The sequence below is a fragment of the Rhinoraja longicauda genome, chromosome 33, assembly GCF_053455715.1.
Source record: "Rhinoraja longicauda isolate Sanriku21f chromosome 33, sRhiLon1.1, whole genome shotgun sequence".
Taxonomy (NCBI): domain Eukaryota; kingdom Metazoa; phylum Chordata; class Chondrichthyes; order Rajiformes; family Arhynchobatidae; genus Rhinoraja; species Rhinoraja longicauda.
In genome coordinates, this window is record NC_135985.1 from 13901204 (window position 1) to 13927384 (window position 26181).

General features: G+C 42.9%; 1 protein-coding gene across 3 annotated transcripts; it reads right to left on the reverse strand.

Annotated features, from left to right (window-relative positions):
• Window positions 1-1025: 1025 nt before the first annotated feature.
• gatm (glycine amidinotransferase (L-arginine:glycine amidinotransferase)) lies at window positions 1026-25082 on the reverse strand. Of its 3 annotated transcripts, XR_013549277.1 has the most exons (11): window positions 24773-25082; window positions 20703-20939; window positions 18830-19025; window positions 11480-11670; window positions 10636-10773; window positions 10216-10380; window positions 9718-9781; window positions 8558-8674; window positions 5516-5628; window positions 4020-4184; window positions 1026-2002 (listed from the first exon to the last, which is right to left on the reverse strand). XR_013549277.1 is itself a non-coding variant. In XM_078427489.1 (10 exons), exons 1-9 carry the CDS (start codon window positions 24839-24841, stop codon window positions 5516-5518), a joined length of 1290 nt encoding a protein of 429 aa, XP_078283615.1. In that variant the 5' UTR covers window positions 24842-25082; the 3' UTR covers window positions 1026-2002. The 3 variants fall into 3 exon arrangements, 2 of the variants coding, with proteins under 2 accessions (XP_078283615.1, XP_078283614.1); XM_078427489.1 differs by lacking the exon at window positions 4020-4184; XM_078427488.1 differs by having other exon boundaries at window positions 1026-4184.
• Between the last annotated feature and the right edge of the window lie 1099 nt (window positions 25083-26181).

The window sequence follows — 26181 nt, forward strand, 5'->3', positions numbered from 1 at the left end:
ATTGGCAACAACACTTCCTTCTCAATAACCATCAGCACTGGATCACCTCAGAGCTGTGTGCTCAGTCCCCTGCTCTGTTCGCTCTGTACCCATGAATGTGAAGTCTTGGAATGCTTTTTCCTTGTTGTAAAACAGAACATCTGCTATCCCATGAGAAGTCCTCAAAGAAGGGAGCTACTGTTGATTGAGAAACTGACAAGGCTACTTCAGGGAGATGGTGATCGAGACCTGCTTATACAAGGTACACTTGCAAGGGATGGATCAGTAGATCCTTGGTTGAAGGTTGCAGGGTATCTGTTGCTTCTGAGAACTGTGCCCAAAGTCAAATCCACAGGCAGCAAGCAGTTCAGTCCCAATTAAACTGTGAAACAAGGCAGATCTCTAATTATAATCCCTCAGAGATCTGTGGGAATCTGTATTCTCAATGAGAGTTTAAAACCAGATTGATCCTGTCCTTTGATCCTAATTTTAGCCTCCCCCACTCCTTTGCTACAACAATTAGCTGCGTAACAGGGAATCCATATTGGAGATCAAGTGCTGTGCAACAGTAAAGGAAGAGCTTGCATTATCGGAGCTCTTTTACCATAAATATCCCATACCAATAATAACCTTTGAAGTGTAATCATTGCTGGAGTGTGGACTACTACTGGTTCAAAGCTTTACATGGATCACTTCTGCCAAGTTATTAGGTAATGATGCCACTGCTTTTCATTCATTTGATTGCAAGTTTGATATATATTAATCTCTGCAAATGGGCACATTACTTGTATATAAACACGTGTAAGCATGGACAGTGAAACCCATCAATCATAGTCACAAGTTTTCAAGGAATTGTTAAATGCTCATGATGTGGTTCCTGGTCAAAAACGTGACCCTCAATTGTCACTTCTCCATCATCAAACTCTCCTAGTTTTCAGCTCTGTGAATGGAATAAAGTTCTTGAACAAGAATTATAATTACCCACAACACACCCTGAAGAAATTGAATTCAATAAATTTATTTATTAAGAACAAGAATTCTACATATTTTGCATGCTCATTCAACATACTGCAGTAAAATACAAGTAAACCATTAACTAAACCATGTGTTGCTAAATACATTTCAGAATTTCATTACCTCATTCACTTGTCATTTTGCTTGTTTCCCCAGAAACAATGTTTGCAGATTTTTTTAAATCATTCCAAAGGGCAAATGGTCCAGTTCCATGTACCTGGGAAACATTTGTCCCTAGCAGATGGAGTCAGCAGAGATGTAGAGGTCCAAAGCGCCCATTTCTATACTCTGTAACTGATTGTATGCTGCTGTTTGGGAGCTGTTGAGCTCCACCCACCTTTGGCCACACAATCTGTCAGCCTGTAACATTCTCTGCAACTCTCCTTGTATGGATTCTCTAAACCCCTGGATCTTAATGGGTTTACAGAAGTGGAAAAAACTTTGTTTCCAGGAATTAAATTTAATGATTTTTCATTCAGAAAACTAGAGCCCAACATCTCTCCTCGGGCCAAAATGCATACCAGCAATATTTGACAGCCCGTACTGCATGCAATACACTATGGGGTTCAAGTGAGTTCAGCATTCAAGCGAAACAATTACAGACATGAAACAAAATAATTGAAGACAAATGATGGAGCATCCCAGTCTTATTTAAAACACTTCACCAATTAAGAGCTTTACAATATGAAGATCCACACAAATCTGATTACATGCATGCCCAGGAATTCTACTGCACCCTAAAAGTTGTGGGTGCATGTGATTGGGTATGGCACATGTAGTTGGACAGTGGCCAATTGAACTTTGGAGCCTTGCAAATTGGATAGGAATGGGGAGATGAGGAAACTACAATGCTTGAATGGTGGCAAGTTGAGAGGTGGGTGATATTGGGGCTTGGAAATAGGATAATTGTGGGACAGATGCATTCCGAAGGATACGAGGGGAAGGAATTGCCTCGTCAAGCAGGAATCTGCAATGTTCTAGTCTCGTCAGCGCACAAACACAGCTGCTCCTGAAACAACATGGTTCAAGTTCTTAAGCACCCTCCAAAAGAATATTGCACAGAAGAACTATCACAACCTGTATCCCCAATATGTAAAAAGTCTTGGCATACCAGTGGTCTCCTCTGGAGATACCTAATGATTTTTTAAGTAATGCAAATTATTTTGGAAATAGCAATAAAACTTGCAGATGCTAGAAATCTGAAATTAAAAACAGAAAATACTGGAAACACCCAGCAGGTCAGGCAGCAACTATAGAGAAGCAATTGACATTTGGCTCTGCAACCCTTCCTTATTTCTTTTTCTCTTTCCACAGATGCTGCCTGTCCTGCTGAATGTTTTTTTCTAGCATTTTCCGTTTTATCCTGGAATTTCTGCATTTTAATATGATGAGTGAAAAAATATTTTTCAAATGCATATCACTGTGGACAACAACACACCGCAATGAATCTATAGGATTGGTGAAGCCACATTTTTCTTTGGGATCTTCAGGTAAGTGGTGACTGCCTCTGTGAAACTCTAGTTATCTGGGTATAAGCTCATGCACTCCGTCTCTCAGGTTTTGTTTTTTTTAAAGTCCAAACTCTCGACATCAGGTGGCAACAGAGAGACATTTTATGGTGATGCATGGATTTATGCCAAATCATTTGCCTCACGATACAGTATTCAACTGCTAAATAAAATCTTAGACAAGATTTTTTTTAAATGAGCATTGCAAAACTGCCAATTCCTACACCAAATACAAACATGGTCCTCAATTGAATTCCACTCAATTTAATAAAAAATGTTGAATAGAGTGGAGAATGACAACAGTACGTGAAGACTGAGAATGGTATCACAAAAACCCTGAAATAACTTGTGACTTTGTCAAGAGGAATTGAGAAGCCAGAGTCATTAAATGAGGAAATGTTTGTAAGTCAACCAGAGGACCTTTGTTGCAGAATACACTTGAATGAGAATATCTCATCAATAGAGAGTCATTTTAAAAAACAGCTTTGAACAGCGATCACCGTTAAAGTACAATCTACAATTCATGCATGTGTTTGTCTAAAGTAAATCCAACCTATGTTTGAGTCGAGGCTTGAGCTGAATTAACATGGGTGAATAGGATCAACAGTGGCTTTTGCCACAGAAGTTTTGCTATTCGGTTAATTGTGGGTGATCTGTCTTAGCTCTAATTACCCATCTTTTTTTCCCATAAGAATCAATAACTTCGTCTAACAAAAATGTATCCATCTCAATTTTGAAACTTTTCTGTTTGTTCCAAACCAGGCTTTTGGGGGAGAATTATTCCAAAGTTTACGATTAGTTCATGAGCATTATCATGGATTTATTTTCTAATTGCTTTTTGCACTAATGTTGTCTTCTTGCACGGTCTGTCTTTTTGCTGTCTTGTAAGATATGTATAATTTATGTTTCAAATTGTTGCCTGAGCCTATGCCTATGTGCTCTGCCTCAAGCAAGATTTCCATTGTACCTGTGCATATGACAATACATTTGACTTAAGTAATGTTAGATAAAAGAAGGGGCTGTAAGAACAGAGACATTTTAAAGTTGAAGGCTGCATTGAGAAGATTATGGAAAAAGGAAGTTGGGATCCTTGATATTATAAATAAAGGCATAGACTACAAAAGCAAGCTATTTGCATTGAAGCTTATTTTGTAACTATTGCTGAGGCCCAGCTGGGGCACTGTGTTAGTTTTGGCATCATGTTTGAACAGGTTGCCAATGTCATGGACAGGCTGTAGAGGATGCCCCAGTGAAGAAGAACTTAATTTCTGTGGAGAGCCTGGATAAACTGGGGTTCATTCCTCAGCTAGGAAGAAAGTTTTATAGAAATACTAGACGGGCGTGGACCCGTTGGGTCCAAACCTCTCCCGCGGGCGTGGCAACCCCCATTGGGTGCAAACCTCTCCTGTGGGCCCAGCAACCCTCCCCCAACTGACGACCCGTTGCTGGCTGGGGAGTCTTCCCCGGGGCTGTGGGCGGGCAGGGGGGGGAGAGGAAAGAGGAGAGGGAACCACTCACCCAGGCCCTGGTCGGCAGCCAGAGCGAGCCGTGGACCCGCTGGGTGGAAACCTCTCCTGCAGCGGCAGCTCGACGACGACAGCCATCTTCTTTGACCCTCTGCCACCGCGCTGCACCACGGGAGGAAGGTCAGGCGCGGGCCACGCCGGGAGAGGCGCTGGTCCCCTGCGGGGGGGGGCGCATTTATTAATGTTTATTAAGTTAATTGCTCTTAAAATGTAACAAAACTTGATCAATCAAGAGCGCAGGGGAATGGTGAATTGGGTTGGCCTAAAATTGTTGCACTATCGTGTATCATTTTGGCTGTATTCGGGAACAAACTGACTGATATATGAATATACAAGATGAGTTTTAGTTATATACTAGCGAAGAAGGCCCGTTGGGCCCATTCCCACACCCTCCATTCTCTCCTCCCCCAACCCCAATTTTACTCTCCCCACACCCCCCCTTTCCCCACGACCTCCCCTTTTCCCAGTACCCCTATTTCCCCCACCACCAATCCCCCTCCGGACGACCCCTGTTGTCCCCCTCCCCAGTCCCCATTCTCAGACCCCGCCACCATTCTCTCTCCCCCAGACACACTCTTACCAAGAGACCAAGAGACCATGGACGGGATAATTGACAAAAGAACCAGTAACAACCCAAGATGGTCAAAGTTGTAGTATGACTGTGCTTTGAAATGCATGTCAGGGAGTTTTGGAAATGGGTTCATTAACAACAAAATGAGTGATAATTTAAATGACAGGATATTGAGTAAATTAGGAGACTTTTTCAAATAATTTACAAACAATCAATATGGGCAAATCACCTCTTTCTGTCCAAGATTATTGCATTTAAACTTTTTGTCAAGAGGTACTTCTTGACATTACCAGCAAATGGTTCAGATCTGATTGTACGATGGCTTCTTGTTGGGAACAACCCTCCAACCCACATCAATGGAATTCGTTTTTTTACTTCTTAAACATCTTTGTCAGATCAATTATTATTTTATCTTTTATTCTCCAAATTACAGTTGCTCAGCCAAGCCATTCTCATTAGCAGATGCCTCAAGGGATATGATCCTGACCCATGGACGAAAAGAAGAAACTTGCTGTCTGTAGGAGGTTGGAAACTGAATCAATCAAAACTTTCAAAAGGAAATTGAATGAGTACTGGAGAAGGAATAGTTAAAGGCCCTCGGGAAGGAACAGGGGAATAGTTTGAAGAGATTATTGTACTAGAAGTCAATATTCACATGGTGAGCTGCATTGCCTCCGTCTCTGCTATCACAACCTGTCTATATAATTTAACCATTTTCAGTTTGAATATCATTCAGATAAATCCATGGTGTGATGCTCACAGAACAACTTATGTTCCAACCTGTGGTGCCCAAAACTAAACAGAGATTAATCACAATTTCGTAGAACTAAGATCATTTTCACCCCTGTGTATTCCAGCTCCTTGGGATAAATTCCAATAGCCATTTTAATTATTAATTATTCGACTCCCTGCCATACTCAGTTGAAATACGATTGGAGAGTGCCACAGCGACGGATGTCACATGTCCAGCAATGAAAACCACCTCCCAAAGAATTAGCATTCCGAATGTTGACTTTAATTGTGGCAATGCCTAAAGAGAAAAAAGGGGAATTTCAATTAATGTTATCAGACAACTGAACAGTGTTGTAGTTAAGGTTTTCCAACCTATCTAATTTTTGATCTTGGACGTTTTTTCAAAACTATATATGCTATAAGATAATACTATAGCCTGCACTCTGGTATTTTCTCTTTGCAGTACCTTGTGTGTGGCTTGATTATACGTGCATAGGTTGGTTTGGCTGGCTGGCATGCAAACTAAGCTTTTCACAGTATCTCGGTATACATGACAACTATCAACCAATGACAGAGACTCCTCTGTGTCGCTCCTGTTCTCAGTAGCATAGTTGCAGATGTATTGTAACTGGACAGGCTTTGAGTGATTTAGGAAGCAACTGTTTATTAACATGCCTTGGGAAAACGAATGTTGGCAATTCACCATTTGGCCATCCAGCGGGATGGGTATGTGTAAGAGAGAGAGTTGCACTAGACAAACAGCCCATTCAGGCCACTGCGTCAATGCCAGTTTAAGTACTGATCTATACTAATCCAATTTCCCAGCACTCAGCCCATGGCTTTCTATGCCATGAAATTTGAAGTGCACATCTAAATTTATTTAAAAATTTAATAAGAGTATTTAGCTTTACCATCCCCTCCGGCATTGCGATGCACATTTTCACTAACTTCTGGCTGAAAAAAATCTTCCTTTTTTCCTTCTAAACCTCCCACCCAACAAACCTATTGTCTCTGGTTATAAACAGCACTGCTGAAGGGAAACATTTGTTACCGTCTACTTTATCTTTGCCTCACATAATTTTAAAGCACTCTTTGCTTCCTCCATTCCAAGGAAAACAAACCACCCTCGACTTCCTCCACTCGAGGTAAATCCTGGTGAATCTTCTCAATTGAATATCCATCCTATATGATGGCAACCAGGACTGTACTGTGACCGTTTTAACTGAAGTTTTAAACTTGTACCATAACCTCTCTCTTTTTATATTCTGTGCTGCAGCCAATGAAGGCAAGTGTCGTGTGTGTATTCTGTACCACCCTCTACCTTTACTGCCTTTGGGGATCTTTGGGTTCATACTCTCTCTGTCTCTCAGTACTCTCGAACCCTACCATTAGTCCAACCAAAATGCAGCATCTCACATATTTCAGGATTACATTCCATCTGCCATTGTTCTGCCCATCTTACAAACCCATCAGAGAGTTATACAGCACAGAAACAGGCTCTTCAGCCTAACTTGTCCGTGCCGACAAGGTGGCATTCTGGCCTAGTCCCACTTGGCCTATATCTCTTCCTATCCATAATAAACATCCAAATCTCTCGCCTCTCACCTTAAACCAATGCCCTACAGTTTAAAATCCTCTACTCTGAGGAAAATACGATTACTTTATCCATGTTCCTCATGATTTTGCATAGTTCAATAAGGTCCCCACTCTTAATGCCATCCGTCTTGTAAATGGATAACCAGAACTGCACATGGTGCCACAAGTGTAGTTTCAACAACGTATGGTTGTATTATGATGTCCAAACATTTGAAATACCCTTTCCATGGCCCTGTCCATGTGAATTGCCACCTTTTAAGAAACCCCCATGCACCTGTATTCCAGATCTGTGTTCCACAAAACTCTCCAAGGCTCTACCTTATGGGTCTTGCATATGGGACCTTGTCAAAGGTCCAAGTGGTCGTCATCAACCTATACCATCCTCACTGACATACCACCTTGAAAAATTCCATCAAATCATTCCCCTTTAAACCGAAACTGACTATCCCTGATTAGTCTCTTCCCTATAGTTTTAATCCTGTCCAACCTGCCATCCTGTTCAAGAAAGCAGTGCAGTTCTGTCCCTTGAATTTTACATGGAGCTCATGTCCAAATCTGGGAAGCGATACGGGAGACATATTTGTAAGATCAACTATAATCTATTGTTTTAAAAATGTAAACTATTTAAGAGTTACCACAAGATGTGACTGGAATTTCTGGCAAGGAATGAAATGTTTCTGTGGTTAAATTCTGCTTGAGGGGTTCAGCTTGTGTTACTCAGAAATTTGCTTGATGGAGAACCTCGGAAGTAAAGTGTAGGAAGGAACTGCAAATGCTGGTTTAAACCAGAGATAGACACAAAAGGCTGAAGTAACTCAGCTGGACAGGTAGCATCTTTGGAGAGAAGGAATGGGTTATGTTTCGGGTCAAGACCCTTCTTCAGACTGAGAGTCAGGAGGGGTAGATACAGAGGTAAGGAAGTGCAAGGTGTGAGAACAAGACATCAAAGGGGTGAAGTTAAGGTAAATGTAGAATAGATCATTGTTAGCTAGATGGTAACATCAAAGCAAACAGAGATAAAATGTAATCAGGGACAGTCAGACTGGTCAGAGAACTGGGATGAGGGAGGGAGGGATGGAGAGAGAGGGAAAGCAAGGTTTTCAGGTAAGTAAAAATACTCATAATTAAAAGAACAAGTTGTCATTACCAATATTCGGTAGCTTGTCACGTATCTTGTCTCTCCCCAACTGCTGTGGACTCTTGCCAGAATTCAGGCACAGTTCCTTAATTCTCAGAATGGAAACTACAGTAGTGGTGTTGATCAAGGTGAAGGAAGAAAAAATGGCACAGCCACTAGTACAGCCGGAGAAGAGGTTGCAGACACATAGACTTCACTGGGAATTTGCACCGGCAGAGAGTAGGGGATATTTCTGAGCGAACTGTCGGCTGTTTATAATCTTGGGGGTTCCAGTGAGAATTAACATAGTCACTGTAATTCATCCACTCCTAAGTTCAGGACCACAAAACTGAGTAGATAATGATGCAATCACATCACTAATCAACTGTTCAGTTTCTATCCTTGGAAGTCGAGCGTGTTTAGTAAGGATCCCAATGTTGAAATTTCCCTATCAAAATATGGGCAAAGGTTTCCTGTTTTAATCAAAGAAGAAAGGAATTGTGAATGACATTACCTAGTTTCTCAAACATCTTTTGAATTGTAGTCTCATTCTTTTCGACCATCACTCGCTTCTCATCCAGCATTAGAACGTTCATGGACAGCCACTTTGAAGACATCCACAAAGGGTGATCTGGAGGGTGGGGAAGTAGTGATGTGGAGAGGCAAAGCATAAGATTGGACCTCAAGTACAAAAATGATTTCACAAATTGGCCATCAAGATTTTAATTTGTGAGAAGAATCATTTGCTTGTCATTTTGCAAAATAGACATTTAATATTTGCATATAATACATGCCATCCACAACCAGAACACAGCACGCACTCTGTGGCCATCCTATGTAAACTAATTTGATTACCCGAATTCAGAGCAAGTCAATGACCCCACTCATTACCAGGCCAGAGCTGGGGTCTCCAAGACGTCAATTCTCCTCAAGGGAGTCTCTACTCTGATAGACCCCCCACTCACCCCAGAGTCTCTCTAATCCTCACCCAAAACTCATCCCATAATCTCTCCTCAACCCTAATCATCTATCCATCCCAGCCCAGTCTACTGTCCAACATTCAACAGCTCGCTGCCTGTAGATAAATATTGAATCTGGTCTTTGAGTGCCAGGCAATGTGGGAACCTGTCACGGTGACCTGACTTATGCAGCATTGTGTCTGGTAAGACCTTGGCACCTGGGCCCTGACACAGGCCATGCAGTCCACACTAGCCTTGCTTCAATGTCCAAAATACATACAGAAGGATTTTTAGTCCTTCATCTATAATAAATTTCTAAAACATGATTATTTGTACCTTAAAAAGGGTGGAATTTTAAGAACCCTTTGAAAAGATTGCATCAAATACTTTTAGCATAAGCTCAGTCCAGGATTGGTCAGAATTGGAGCTCAGCTTGTGTGTTCACTGTCTCCCTTGGCTCTTATATTAGTGCAAAGGATAATGGAAATTAATTTTGCGCAGAATAGAACTATGGCTTAAAAGCCACTCATTTGTTTATCCGAGTTCCATTGATTTCAGGCAGGTTGTACAGGCTGAAGATGAGGATATCTACCAAATTTGTACTAACCCAAACACAGGAGCCATTGATCCCATAATAAATTATTGATCAAACTAGATTGAAGTGCCTGTGTTTGTCTCACAAGTTGTAAGAGTTAAATAAAGCTTTTGTATTCACCATCTGGTATCAGAGGAGTAGGGGGAGAGATGATAGTCCAGCCAGCATTTTTGAAGATATCGATCTGAAAGTTATACAGTGAAAGTGAATGAGTGAGGGATCAGTGAATTTGCCTTTGGCACCCATCCTCCACACAAGCAGAGATACACAAACAGAAATCCCATTCAAATCAAATTCCTGTATCATCAATATATTGGAATACAAAAACCAGACCCGAACATATTCCACAATGACCATTTTAGGTTACTGCGGAGCGTGAAATAGCCCAACTTTCACCACAGTTTTAAAGACTGCAATAGAAGGACTGTGTGGGAATACTAATTATTGTTGAGAAGTTTAGGATGAGGCTCTTGGCTCAGACATGATTTTCTGTAGTTCTTAAGCTAGAGTGGATTAGTCATTAAAAGCAAATGAAAATACTTAACACTGACAAATGTTTTAAAAATCTAATCCTGAATCCTTTACCAGAATTAAACTTATACTTCTAAGCAACCTTACTTGATGACAGGGACGGTCAGGGTTCGACAAAACCAAACCAGGTCCGATTATATTGAAAGTTGCATCGATATGCATAGGGTTTGGATCCTTGAAGGAGATGGTGTGAACATTGTATGTCGGAGCAAGATGTCTCCGCATCCATTCAATCCCCATGAAATTAGTCACCTGTAAAATAAAACAATCTCATCACATTGATTCTTAACTTGCTGGAGTTAAGTGTAATATACCGTACAATGTGCAATAAACAAAGGTGATTCACGGAATCGGAGGCCAAGCTGAGTCCAGTGGGAATAGAACTTGCATGAGAGAAACGACTGATGTCCAATTGTCTCACTAATAGTGCCAGCCAAGGTCGGACAGAATACTGAAACAATTGGACTTTGTGACGAGGGCAAAGTGAAGCTGACAGAATGTGCCTACCTGACTCCTTTGTACAAATATATCCTTCCCAGCTCTTATGAAATCAGCAGCATCAAAGCAGGGTTCAAACTCTGTGGTCACAAATTTCCCTTCAGCAGCCAGCTTGTGTCTGTCTTCCACGGAGAGAATAGGGTACTCCTGCACAAGAAACACTTGGCTCTTATCCAGATTCCCACTGCACAAAGACAACATTCAGAACGCAAAACATGACGGCGTTCCCCATAGAATACAAATTCCAGGTCCTCTCCCAGTGCCACGCTGTGGAACTATTCTGCTTTGATGGGGAGTTCATCAGGGTTCCATGGCTGAATGTTTTGTAGCCTCTGACTGGAGTTGCAGATTTAAAAAATGTTGTCAATCTCCAATAATCGAAGACTTGCTTGTGAGTGGCTGCTGTAAACAACTCGCAAGAAAACTCGGGCATTTTCAAAAAGTTATTTTCTTTAAATTAAAGTCAATTACTTTAAAATATTGCAGTTGGGAAGGAAAGAGATAACTGGGCAGAAAGATTGGAGGCAAAGATCATGTGATCATACCTCCGATGGGATTAGCAACTGACTTCAGCGTTGCTGTGACTAGTGTCCCCTCCCCCAATCCCTCCCTACAAGGTGATTGTAATCAAGCTTGTGCACATGCCCTTAATACTATGGGTGAACATGTCCTCATAACATCCATAGAATGACTAGAGCCCCGACTCCTCCTTATCCTCTTCCCAGATCACCAACCCCTACTCCCTTATACACATTGAGGCTTGAGAGAATTCCCTGCCTGATCATCCATTCTCGTGTAAAATGTACTCTGCCTCAATGAGCCCCCCCACTTGAGAGCACCACTCCTGACTTACCATGTTGTACAGCTTGTCCGACATTTGTGGTTTGGGGGCAGTTGTCCACTTGGCTCCACGCAGAAAGTAATCCTTAATGAGTGGCCGATATGCCCTATATTCAAAGAAACGAGCCCTCCATGCCATCGGCGCCTCAATGATTTCATTGCCAACCACCAGCAGTATGTCCCTTGGCATGGCAGAATACATGCCTGAGAGGAGAGAATGAGCTCATGGGCAATGTCCACTGCAACACCGTGTGACTCAAAGTATGAAAACAGTTTATCATTGGAGGGGTGCCTGAGAAGCCTAATGTTCATCAAGGATATCAATAATAAGACTTCCAGTTCACCTCCACATATCCCAATTACCATTACCACAATGATCTAATGCTTAGGAACTCTGGTTTGAAACATTCCAAAGTGTCTGACTCTGATCCAGCCTGCCCTGAAGAGCTCATGGAACTTGACTATCTCAAGGGACCAGGATATGAGAAAGGGGAACCTGTTGCCTCATTTGTTCTGAACCTTAGAAAGAGGCAGTCTCTCCTCAAATACTGCAGGTGTTAGGTCAAATGAAACCTGGAAAACAGGCATTGGACTTCTTTTGAGCAGTCAGCCCCCGGGCCATATAGTATCGGTCGGTAAAACTATGGCTAATCTGATTATTGACTTCAATAGACAATAGGTGCAGGAGTAGGCCATTCGCCCCTTCGAGCCAGCACCGCCATTCAGTGTGATCATGGCTGATCATTCACAATCAGTACCCCATTCCTGCCTTCTCCCCATACCCACTGACTGCTATCTTTACGAGCTCTATCTAGCTCTCTCTTGAAAGCATCCAGAGAATTGGCCTCTACTGCCTTCTGAGGCAGAATTCCACAGATTTACAACTCTGACTGAAAAAGTTTTTCCTCATCTCTGTTCTAAATGGCCTACCCCTTATTCTTAAACTGTGGCCCCTGGTTCTGGACTCCAACATAGGGAACATGTTTCCTGCCTCTAACATGTCCGATCCCTTAATAGTCTTATATGTTTCAATAAGATCCCATCTCATCCTTCTAAATTCCAGTGTATACAAGCCCAGTCGCTCCAGTCTTTCAACATACGACAGTCCTGCCATTCCGGGAATTAACCTAGTGAACCTACGCTGCACTCCTCAATAGCAAGAATGTCCTTCCTCAAATTTGGAGACCAAAACTGCACACAGTAGTCCAGGTGTGGTCTCACTAGGGTCCTGTACAACTGCAGAAGGACCTATTTGCTCCTATACTCAACTCCTCTGGTCATAAAAGGCCAACATGCCATTAGCTTTTTTACTGCCTGCTGTACCTGCATGCTAACTTTAAGCAACTGATGAACAAGGACACCCCGATCTCTTTGTACTTCCCCATTTCCTAACGACACCATTCAGATAATAACCTGCCTTCCTGTTCTTTCCATCAGTGGATAACCTCACATTTATCCACATTAAACTGCATCTGCCATGCATCTGCCCACTCACACAACCTGTCCAAGTCACCCTGCATCCTCATATCATCCTCATCACAGTTCACACTGCCACCCAGCTTTGTGGCATCCGCAAATTTGCCAATGTTACTTTTAATCTCTTCATCTAAGTCATTAATGTATATTGCAAATAGCTGCGGTCCTTGCACCAAGCCTTGCGGTACCCCACTAGTCACTGCCTGCCATTCTGAAAGGGACCCGTTCATCCCTACTCTTTGTTTCCTGTCTGCCAACTAATTTTCTATCCATATCAGTACCCTACCCCCAATACCATGTGCTCTAATCTTGCCCACTAATCTCCTATGTGGGACCTTATCAAAGGCTTTCTGAAAGTCCAGGTACACTACATCCACTGGCTCTCCCTTGTCCATTTTCCTAGTTACATCCTCAAAAAAAATTCCAGAAGATTAGTCAAGCATGATTTCCCCTTCGTAAATTCATGCTGACTCTGAACGATCCTGTCACTGCTATCCAAATGTTCCGCAAAACTTAAATTCCACTTTTCTGACTAATCCCCAAAACATCCCCTCCCCGTTGACCAAAAGTATTTATATTCCAGACCTGAATAAATTAGACTCCATTCCTACAGCTTTCTATGGTGGTGAATTCACGATCATCTAGGAGAATAATTTCTTCTCATCTCCATCTTAAATTGGTGATCCCTCATCTGAAGGTTCTGCACACTTCCAAGCATCCTCACAGCATCCATCCAGTCAATCCTCCTTGGTTTCAAAACATCATCTCACTCTCCTGGACCCATAGACTAAATCTGCTTACCGTTCCTCGTGAGACTATCCCTTTATACTAAGAATCAATGTCGGGATCCGTTGAATCACCTCTGCACTGTATCCAAGGCAAATTATCCTTCCATAAATAAGCAGACCAATCCTAAGCAGGGTTAGAAACATAAAAAATAGGTGCAGGAGGAGGCCATTCGACCCTTCGAGCCAGCACCGCCATTCATTGTGATCATGGCTGATCGTCCTCAATCAATAACCCGTGCCTGCCTTCTCCCCATATCCCTTGATTCCACTAGCCCCTAGAGCTCTATCTAACTCTCTCGTAAATCCATCCAGTGATTTGGCTTCCACTGCCCTCTGTGGCAGAGAATTCCACAAATTCACAACTCTCTGGGTGAAAGAGTTTTTTCTCACCTCAGTTTTAAATGGCCTCCTCTTTATTCTAAGATTGTGGCCCTTGGTTCTGGACTCGACCAACATTGGGAACAATTTTCCTACATCTAGCTTGTCCAGTCCTTTTATAATTTTATATATTTCTATAAGATCCCCTCTCATCCTTCTAAACTCCAGTGAATATAAGCCTAATCTTTTCAATCTTTCCTCATATGACAGTCCCGCCATCCCAGGGATCAATCTTGTGAAGCTACGCTACACTGCCTCAATTACAAGGATGTCTTTCCTCAAATTAGGAGACCAAAACTGTACACAATACTCCAGATGTGGTCTTACCAGGGCCATATATGGGCGGCACGGTAGCGCAGCGGTAGAGTTGCTGCTTTACAGCGAATGCAGCGCCGGAGACACAGGTTCGATCCTGACTACGGGTGCTGCACTGTAAGGAGTTTGTACGTTCTCCCCGTGACCTGCGTGGGTTTTCTCCGAGATCTTCGGTTTCCTCCCACACTCCAAAGATGTACAGGTATGTAGGTTAATTGGCTGGGTAAATGTAAAAATTGTCCCTAGTGGGTGTAGGATAGTGTTAATGTACGGGGATCACTGGGCGGCACGGACTTGGAGGGCCGAAAAGGCCTGTTTCCGGCTGTAGATATATGATATGATATGATATGATATACAACTGCAGAAGAAACTCTTTACTCCTATACTGAAATCCTCTTGTTATGAAGGCCAACATTCCATTAGCTTTCTTCACTGCCTGCTGTACCTGCATGCTTTCAGTGACTGGTGTACAAGGACACCCAGGTCTCGCTGCACCTCCCGCTTACCTAACCTAACACCATTGAGATAATAATCTGCCTCCTTGTTTTTGCCGCCAAAGTGGATAATCTCACATTTATCTATATTACACTGCATCTGCCACGCATCTGCCCACTCACTCAACCTGTCCAGGTCACCCTGCAACCTCCTAACATCCTCTTCACAGTTTACACTGCCACCCAGCTTTGTGTCATCCGCAAACTTGCTAGTGTTGCTTCTAATTCCCTCTTCCAAATCATTAATATATATGGTAAAGAGTTGCGGCCCCAACACCGAGCTTTGCGGCACTCCACTCGCCACTGCCTGCCATTCTGAAAAGGACCCGTTTACCCCATCTCTTTGCTTCCTGTCTGCCAACCAATTTTCTATCCATGTCAACACCCTACCCCAATACCATGTGCTCTAATTTTAGTCACCAATCTCCCGTGCGGGACCTTATCAAAGGCTTTCTGAAAGTCTAGATACACTACATCCACTGGCTCCCCTTCATCCATTTTACTTGTCACATCCTCAAAAAATTCCAGAAGATTAGTCAAGCATGATTTCCCTTTCATAAATCCATGCAGACTTGGACTTATCCTTTTACTGCTATCCAAATGCACCATTATTACCTCTTTAATAATTGACTCCAGCATCTTTCCCACCACCGAAGTCAGGCTAACTGGTCTGTAATTCCCCGTTTTCTCTCTCGCTCCTTTCTTGAAAAGTGGGATAACATTAGCTGTCCTCCAATCCACAGGAACTGATCCTGAATCTATTGAACATTGGAAAATGATCACCAATCCGTCCACTATTTCTAGTGCCACCTCCCTGAGGACCCTGGGATGCAGATCATCAGGCCTAGGGGATTTATCATCATAAGTAATAGGAGCAGAATTAGGCCATTTGGCCCATCAAGTCTACTCTGCCATTCAATCATGGCTGATCTATCTCTCCTAACCCCATTCTCCTGCTTTCTCCCCATAATCCGTGACACCCATACTAATCAAGAATCTGTCTATCTATCTCTTCCTTAAAAATATCCATTGACTTGGACTCCACAGCCTTCTGTGGGAACTGAGCCATCCTAACACATCTAGAGAGCGGTCCTGAATTACCATCTACCTCACTGGAGACCCGCGGACTATCTTTGATCGGACTTTACTGACTTTGTCTTGCACTAAACTCTACCCCCGCACCACTGTGCTGCCCTCAATACCTACAAGAGGCACTTCGACAGAGGCACTGGGCGCCCACTACCCTGGCTAAGCTGCGGCCTGGCATCAGCTGGTGGCTCAGGAGAGGGAAGATATCCTCAACTCAGAGGGAAGATGGCCGTCTCTTGTACAGGACCCGGGTCGAGCCTCGGCTGCTCCTCGGTGACCGAGCTGAAGAAACCTTCAGTCCCATTAGTCTACCCAATACTATTTCTCACCTAATGAAAATTTATTTCAGTTCCTCTACCCCCCTAGATCCTCTGTCCTCCAGTACATCTGGGAGATTGTTTGTGTCTTCCTTAGTGAAGACAGATCCGAAGTACCTGTTCAACTCTTCTGCCATTTCCTTGTTACCCATAATAATTTCACCTGTGTCTGCCTTCAAGGGACCCACATTTGACTTTGCTACTGTTTTTCTCTTAACATATCTAAAGAAGCTTTTAATAATAATAATAATAATAATGCATTACATTTATATAGCGCTTTTCAAACACTCAAAGACGCTTTACAGGGATTTCTAGAACATAGAGAAGTGAATAAATAGATAAATAAGTAAACGAACAGAGAAAGGAGACAGAAAGTGAGGTGACCTTCAGTGGTTGAAGGCAGTGCTGAAGAGGTGAGACTTCAGTGATGTTTTGAATGTGGTGAGTGAGGAGGAGTCTCTGACGGTTTGGGGTAGTGAGTTCCATAGGGTGGGAGCAGCGATGGAGAAAGCCCTGTCCCCCCAGGATCTGAGTTTGGTCCGGATGGGGGGGGACAGGAGATTGGCAGCAGCAGAGCGGAGGGTGCAGGTGGGAGTGTGCCTGTGGAGGAGGTCAGTCAGGTAGGATGGGGCCAGGTTATGGAGGGCTTTGTAGGTCATGAGGAGGATTTTGTACTGGATTCTCTGGGGGATGGGGAGCCAGTGGAGTTTGTAAAGGACAGGGGTGATATGGTCACGGATCGGGGAGTGGGTGAGTAGACGGGCAGCGGAGTTTTGAATGTATTGAAGTTTACTGATGATTTTTGAGGGTGAGCCATAGAGGAGGCTGTTGCAGTAGTCCAGACGGGAGGTGATGAAGGCGTGAATGAGGGTTTCTGCAGCTGTGAAGGAGAGGGATGGACGGAGACGGGCAATGTTTTTGAGGTGGAAGAAGGCTGTCTTTGTGATGTGTTTGACTGTTTACTGTCCTTTATATTCTTGGCCAGCTTCCCCTCGTACTTCATCTTTTCAGCCCGTATTACACGTTTTGTTACCTTCTGTTGTCCTATGAAAGTTTCCCAATCCTCTGGCTTCCGGCTACTCTTTGCTGTTTTATACATATTTTCTTTTAGTTTTATTCCATCCCTAACTTCTCTTGTCAGCCACGGTTGCCTCCTACTCCCCTTAGAATCTTTCTTCCTTTTTGGAATGAAATTATCCTGCGTCTTCCGGATTATGCCCAGAAATTCCTGCCATTGCTGTTCCACCGTTCAAGGTTCTGGAAGAGGTCTCAAAGTCCTATAAATTTGTGGTGAAATCAGTCTACTTTTATCTTACAGTTTTGCACTGGAGGCCAGCGTTCCATTTGTCTTCCAAGTTATTTGCATGAGGATTTTATGCATGCAGTTATGCAGCTCACTTTGAACACTGGAATTCAATAGTTTCACACCATTTAAATAATATTATATCTTCTCCCTTCCAAAAGGGACAGCTTTATATTTCTCCACATTATACTCCATCTGCCACACATTTGCCCGTTCACAGAAATTGTTTATATCTCTTTGTAGATACTGTATCTTTCTCACGACTCATTTTATCATCAGCAAACGTCAATAAAGTTACCTAGCTTGACTCCACTGAATCAGTAATGCAACAAAGGCCGGTCAATACCTGCCAAAAATGAATCCCTACATCACAAATAGCAATTCTAGTAGGTGCCTCATCAACATCCCTATCTCAAGGTTTTTCAGAATGTGAGGAAAACATTAATAGTGACACCCATATTCAGACCATGAAAATATAACACAGTGATGGAACAGGCTCAACAGCCGAATAGTCTCCTCTGTTACTATGTTTCTGCCATTCTCCAATCATCGATATGATTGCTGCAAAGGACCTGGTTAAAGAGAGAAAATATTTCCTGTGGTACCAATCTCTGCTTGGGCAGTAGATAAGGAGATGACCATGCTCCGCTGTCAGTTAAAGTGTGATCATCTGGTTTATTTTGTGGCTAAATCATTGGCAGAGCTAACAAAATAACTGCCTGGCAGGGGTGCAGTGGCAGAGAGACAGATTCAAAATTGTCAGGAGCAAAGAAATGCTTTGAAAACAAAGTTGTTGGATAGGGATGGTGGAAGTTTACCCAGAGCCTCCAAACATCCTTCGTATGAAGTGATGAAATGGAAATGGGTCCTTACAAGTTAGCTGTACCTCAGCAAGCACTAGTACTTACCAAATATGAATTAAAAACTAGGTGGTAGATATCTGAAAGAAAACCAGAAAATGCTGGAAACGCTCAGCGGTTCAGGCAGCATCTGTGGAATGAGAAACAGTCAACATACCATGTCAAAGACCCAAGGAAGGGCCTTTAACTTCAAGCATTTCTGTTTTTCTCTTCACAGATGCTACCTGACCTGCAAAGTGATTACAGCAGTATCTGTTTTTATTTCTCACCAAATAGAAGCTAAAGATGGATTCATCATCCATTGTCTTAGACAATATTTTAACCAAATAAAAAATCAATTTACCTGTAGATTTAAAGTCTGGTGTATTATAATTCTCAGACCAGTTGAGAATCTCTGGGTGCTTGACAATCACTCCCTCACCACGGAGTACATTACACATCTCTTCAATCTCGGCAACAGCTTTCTTGATGTGCTCTTCAGGAAATCTCTGGCCTCCAAATTGGTGGTAGAAGGGCCAATATTTCTCATAGGTATTGGCCTGAAACAGGAAACATTCATGAGGGCATTCTTTGCAGTTAGTAGCAACTGAGAGAACTGTCATTTCTAATTAAGTGAACAATTTCTATGGCACCGGGTTTGAAGGTCAGTTTGGGGGTTTCACTCCCACAAGGGCATGAGGATATTTTTTCTGCTGACACTCCAGTCTATTGCTGGGGGAGTGCAACATTATTTCAGGCGATTTTCTAAATCATGTTTCAGTCAAAGGTTGGCCCTGGTGTTTGCAGAGCAAGGAGTTCTCCTGGGCTCAACTTTCTCTCTCAACCTTTTCCACCAGAAACAGAGTAATTAGTCTTTATCTCATTTGATCCATTATCCAAGTCACAAAAGATTCTTCAGTCATAAATAATTTATTTTATGAACGAGGTGCCATATAACAGCCTACATTTTTCGTTTTTTGAGAAAAACTCCATCGAATGAAGCAAACCTGCAGCTACATTTTCCCATTTCCCCTCACCCCCACCTTCACTCTTACCCCGCTCCATTACTCTCACTCTCATATGCTTCCTTACTCTCACCCACATCCTTACCTACTCTCACACCCACCCATACTCTCATCCCCACCCTCACCAGCTCCTGCATGCTCACCCCTATCCTGATCTACATCCTTACTCCATCCTTACTCTTACTCTCACCCCCCTCCCCATCTTCACCTGAGCAGCTTTTATTTATGAGCATGAATGGAAATCAGTTTATTGGAGTCAAGATTGCTGCAGTTCAACTGAATCGTTACCACTGAGAATTGTGCTATTCAGTAAATAAATGCATTTTTAAAACAAGCATTTTAATTTGAAACTTCTCAAACATTATTTAATTTGTTTAAATACTTTGATATTTTTAATAAAGATAATGTAAGATGATGCTTTAATTTGTGTTCCAACTGATTGAAGTGGTAAGAGATTCATCACTGCATTAATAATTGGAATTAACCCACTAGTTAGCAGCACTAGCCCTGGGCTTCAGTGGATGTCTGACTTGCAGTGTTTTTTATAATCTATATAAATAACATGGATGAGATTGTAGGTGGTCTGATTAGTAAATTTGCAAATCACATGAAAATTGGGTGGTGTCAAAGATAGCATAGAAAGTTGTGCAAAGATATAGACATTGATCAGCTAGAACATTAGGCAGAGTGGTGGCAGATGGTATTTAATCCAGACAAGTATGAGGTAATGCACGTTGGGAAGTTAAATTGTGGTAGGATATACGTAGAGTAAATGCAGGGACCATAGGGAGCAATGATGTACAGCGAAACCTTGGAATGCAAGACCCCAGTTCGCTGAAAATAGCGACACAGCTGGATGGAGCTATGAAAAAGGAATTTGATCTGCCTGCCTTCATAGACAGGCATTGAGTATAAGAGTTGGGATGTTATGTTGCAATTGTACATACCATTGGTTAGAATCCATTTAGTGTATTGTGTACAATTTTGTTGTCACACAACAGGAATCGTGACAGCAATAGAGATAGTGCAGAAGATTCACCAGGATGTTGCCAAGAATGGAGGACTGTAGTTAAAGGAGGGATTGGATAGGCTGGATTTATTTTCATTGGAATGTAGGCAGCTGAGACGTGCTGTTATAGAGATTTAAAAATATATAGATATAGATATTTGTGAACCTCCCTTGACCTCTTTCCTCATGGACTCAACACAAACCTTCACTTCTATTGTGAAAGGGGGTACACATGCATTTTCTGGTCTCCCAACAATCACTTCTTCCAGTGGGTCCCACTCATTGTAGGAACAGACGGGACACTCTTCGGCCAGTGCATCAGTAGCCTGGTCCTTGTGATTATCATCTGCAACGCAGGAACTCTTAGCTGTAGTAGCAGCAGCAGCAGCCTGAGTGCTTTGGAACGTTTTCTGCACCCATCCTGCAACGCTCCGACCAATCTGAAAGACACAAGGCAGAAACATCAGAAAATGGCTAGTATCATGAACTCAAAATGGATCCTTCATCCATCGTTGGATTTCCGAGGCAGTGGAACAAGAACAGTTAGAACTGCCAGTTAAATTACGTCATCACAATTGTATGAGGAACAGTAGGTTGTTGGGCCTCTGCGGAAGGTAGCTTCACAGCTGGAGAAGACAAACCGGGAGTGTATGGCTGTGTGTGACCTCGTATGACTTCCTGTACCACTCATGCAGGGCACTGACCAGCACCTATTCTCATCTCCACCCTGGTACTTCTTAGGTCCCCACTCCCCCTGCACTTCCCAGCAGCCACCACTTCCCCCATCACCCACCTCACCCAGGCATTGCCAAATATCTACACCCGCCCTGACTCTGTCAACACCCAGTCCCGCCAAGGCACTGCTAAACATGCACCCCATCAGGACATTGCCGAGCACACCCTCACCCAGGCTTTGACCAACACCCACCTACCCACACCCTGTAAATATTTGGGTTGAAAACTATCAGTCAACCTGTTTGTTTCCAAACTTTCCACCTATATTTGTACAAGCAATAAACAAAATTGTTCAACATGAATGAAAAACACACCACAACCTTTTGATGCCTCTATGATATTTCTTCCAGAGTATGAAGAGGTGATTGGAGAGAAATCCTTACTTCCCGAGACCCATGGACAATGCAGCAGAAGGCAATTCCCAGTCACATTAAAACCTGGACATTTTCAATTATTATTAGAAGCCAATCCTATCGCATCAATATATTGTGATTAATAAATCTTTGTATCTGCCATGTACAAACCATGAGTTACTCTCCCCCACCGCTCAGGTTGGTCATCTGGAAATGGCAAAGATTACATTCTAAGGTTGCTGAAATAAAGTGTATTAACAACGATCGTGAAGACCCAGCACTAAAGGACAGCTGTGGAGAGTCTATTTTGCACTAATGAAAATTGCGGTTTCTACATTCAGTTTAATAATATTAATTCTATTCACTGAGGCAGAATGTCAAGCTCATTCTGCATCTCCCTGTTCACTCACTGTGATAAATTATGTTCATTGCACTGCCAGCATTGTGTATTTGCACATGCTGTCTGTCTTCGTCCCTGTACTAGAAAATGAAAAAGTGAATGGCACTTTAGTACTTTGCAACCTGATAATTTTTCATGTACACTCAAACTTATATGGTCATTCATATTACAGCTAGTGTATCTGAAAGACATATCTTCTTTCAAATCTTTTCTGGATCAGCTGTTAAAGGGAAATTGCTGGTCGCGACATTTCTATTTTTGGTGCAGTGAGGCCAAGATTTGTGAAAGGGAATGTCAGGGTAAGTGGAATGTCAGAGCAGCACTCAGAGCACCACAGAAGGCTGGAGGCCAAGTGAATGGATATTTTGAAGGCGGAGATTGACAGATTCTCAGTACGGGTGTTAGGGGTACATAGGGAGAAAGCAGGAGAATGGGGTTGAGATCAGCCATAATTGAATGGCGGAGTAGACTTAATGGGCTAAATGGCCTAATTCTGCTCCTATAACTTATGAACTTATTACTCCAAAAGAACCCAGGCTTGCCTTTCCCATTTAATGCTTCAATTTTCTAAAACAAAATCAGGACAAAACAGAGCGTTACTTCCGGAAAAAATACAGTACAATTACGTCCTCATCAGTACATTGAATAATAACAGCGGCATTGTTTTAGTTTACATTTTCCTGGCAGTTTTAGAAATCACCATGTGATAACGCTTCAGTCTCAACTAGGCCAGATTGGGAGGAGGTGCATTCCCACAGGGACTGAGAATGTTGGGACTGAAGCTTCAGTTAACTTGGTCTCCTTCTTCACTACGTGTAGCCTGTTATGCAACAATGTCGGCTCAGAACTGGTGTTCAATAATTTGCCGTTTCTCCTGCCAGACAGGGTTTGCATGTCTACCTAATCGTAGGTACGCTGAAAGCAAAATGTCATTTGTAACATTTGTTGTCTCTCGCAAATTGTTCTCATTTGAAGTTCACTTTCATTTTCTTGTGATGCTAAACTCACAACAGACTGCCAACAGAATGAAAATGTATTTACAACTGGACAGATTCCAGATTGATGTACAATCCTGAAACAGAAACCAGCTTGGCTCATATCTAAATGGCCTTCAAAATAAATCACAGTCCTGGCACATGATTGTATGCAATGAAAGTTCTCAGGGCTCCTCCACAAGCTTCGGTTATCCCTCTGCATTCCTACAGATGTGAAGGTTATATTAGACACTGGGTTGTAGAGAACAGAATAGTACCCTTCAGTCCTCCGCATCCATACTGACCTTTTGAATCATGTTCTTAGTTTTACCATAAAGGAGAACTACTGTTCTCCAAAGGTGTGTTCATTAAAGCAATGTCCCAAAAGCATCCTTCCTATCACTGAACATAATTAGCATTAATTGTCCATTAGCCCAGTGATCAACACACTGAAATGAACTGCCATTGAATGAATGCAGAGCTTGATACAACTATCTTCACTAACTGGATTTTGTTGGAGAAATTATCCTGGATTTATTGAGGGAAATTGCTGCCGTTTTCATTTCTTCTGTTCTTTCATTAGACCTTTGTGCCCCCACCCACCTAAGATTATTGGCCTCACTTCCAACTCGTTGGCTTAAATTTTGTTGTCAACGCTAACATTTCTGAAGAAGGGTCTCGACCCGAAACGTCACCCATTCCTTCTCTCCTGAGATGCTGCCTGACCTGCTGGGTTACTCCAGCATTTTGTGAAATAAATACCTTCGATTTGTACCAGCATCTGCAGTTATTTTCTTACACTATCATTTTCAAGATCGTTTTCTCCCCCAACCTTCCTTTTCCTTTAATGCTCGGTAAGATTTTGTTCATGAAGTAGGAAATAATTGCCCCAAAACACAATAAATGGTGGAGATTGCAGCGTGAAGTAATCCCACCCGTCCAAACAAACATCTAGTATGATTTATACAATCCTTTAATGAACATCTTCGGTCGAAATTCTTAAAGAATTGCGATCGGCTTCGTGTATTGCCACAGACCTTCAAGAGCGAATCTTGATAAAGGAGAGGAGTCCCACAGGTTAACCTGTCCCAGAAATTTGAGACACGGATGAGAAGTTAATCAAACGAACTGACTGGATGGGAATTTCAGTCCGAGTAAGAAAGGGGATCCAGATTTAACTAGCCGTCAGCCAATTCTCACACAACGGCAGGGAGGATCCTCGGGATTCTCTGGACAAGTGCACTGAAATGCCGAAGTGCTCCCGAGCCCCTGGAATCCAGCACTGACCTGGGTACCGTTTGTCACGTTGCATTGTTGGAATTGATAATGTCATGATAAAAACCAACTCTGCGTTGTCAGACCAGTAATAAATCGCCTTCCCCAAAGCGTTCGCGTGTGAACGCTCACCCTCACGCTACAGTTAGAAACATTGGTCTGTTATTTCACTCGGCATTAACCGTTATTAACTTATTCTTGTAGTTTTGAGATGTTTGATTTGGACTGAGTTCAACATACTACCATTTCGTTCGTTATGTTTTGCGAATTTTAGTTTTGGCTTTAATTTCAATTTCCTAAAACTTATTTTGTACCCCAGCAAAGCCGATTTTAAATTTTTGATCTCGAGTGGAATTTAGAATCTGAACTTGCTGTACATTTCCCTGGTGAGGTATGTCGGGGCGGACAGGATGCTGAAACCAGCACTTTGTTAGAAAACCGGTTGTTTGCTGTCCTAACTGTAGCCTTGAGACGAAGCGCCGGTGTTGGGACCCTTGGATCGACACATTCGAGAGGAAGGGACAGGGCATACTGACCAGAGCTCCTAAGAAATGGGCGGACTCTGCTCCTCTGCTACCTCCGCGGAGACACCTCACCCGGATCATGGTCCACCGCTGCCTGCCGCGTGTTCCTGGTCTGCGGTCGCCGCTGCCTAAAGCCGGAGCAACCCTTCCCTTGCTCGGAGCTCTCGCCAAGCCGCCCCTTTAAAGTCTTGTCCCAGCTCCTATTGGCTGCTATTGACAGCCCCTTCTGATCTTTCACCGGATCCTCAAGATGTCCAAACTTAGAAATCTTATCGAGGCCTTCGCCTCAGCCCTTTCCCAACCGAGGTGGCAGGGAGATAGGGTGGGGGTGGAGAGGGAGAGTTGTCGTGCCGCCCTGCACGGAGACCTCCGCATCCAGCTGGCGAAAGGGACCAAACTCAACTGCTTGCCAGTCAAATGCGTGACGCAGCTGGTCGACAATCACAGAAGGGCCATTGGCCAGAAGGGATGCCGCAGCAACACGAAGCGCTTTTCCATCTGGGTGTCCATTCCCCCCGTCCACCCATCCCCCCATCCTAACATTGTGCCTATCCATACAGATCCAACTTACCTGTTTTAATTACATAGCTCACGACACCCTGCTCATTCAAGCAGCTGTCCCAATGCCTCAATTTTTTAAACTATTCCTGACTCCATCACCTCCTCCCGGAGCTCATTCCAGATTCCAGAAATATATTACCCCCGGATCCCCTTAAAAAACTTCTTCCTCTCACCTTAATTACATGCCCTATAATTGTAGACACCTCTACAACGTTTTATATTTTATATACCATTATTATGTAACATCTCAGCCTCCTTCACTCCAGGTAAAACAAACCCAGCCTATCCAATGTCTCCTTATAACTTAATCAAGCAACATCCTTGAGAATTTTTTCTGTGCCCTCTCTACTTCTTCACTACTCTGTCCACATTAACTGTGGACCTGTACCCCGTTTCCAATCAATAACCCTCTCCAGAGCCTTGCCATTCGCCTAGTATGTTTTTACTGTTTCTGTTAATGAACATTGATTTCTCTAACTTCAAGTAATTCTTGCTTTCCCTCTCTCTCCACCCCCCCCCCACCTTCCCAGTTCTCCGACCAGTCTTACTATCTCTGACTACATTTTATCTCTGCTTTGTTGTTATCTTCTCCCAACTAACAATGATCTATTCTACATTTACCTTGATCTCCATTCCCTTTGTTCTGTTTTCACACCTTACACATCCTTATCCATATACTTCCTTATCTATATACCGCCCACTCCCCTGACATCAGTCTGAAGAAGGGTCTCGACCCGAAACGTCATCCATTTCTTCTCTCCAGAGATGCTGCCTGTCCTGCTGAGTTACTCCAGTATTTTGTTACTATCTTTGATTTAAACCATCATCTGCAGTTCCTTCCGACACATCACAGGCAATAT

Bases quoted from the DNA above. Each gene is read 5' to 3' on its own strand.
- gatm (XM_078427489.1), bottom strand. From the start codon at position 24,841: ATGATCCGGGTGAGGTGTCTCCGCGGAGGTAGCAGAGGAGCAGAGTCC. The intron at 11,671-18,829 runs GTAAATTGATTT...CTCTCCTCTCAG, and splicing joins ACCAGACTTTAAATCTACAG to GCATGTATTCTGCCATGCCA. The intron at 8,675-9,717 runs GTGAATACAAAA...CCCACCCTCCAG, and splicing joins TACTCCTCTGATACCAGATG to ATCACCCTTTGTGGATGTCT.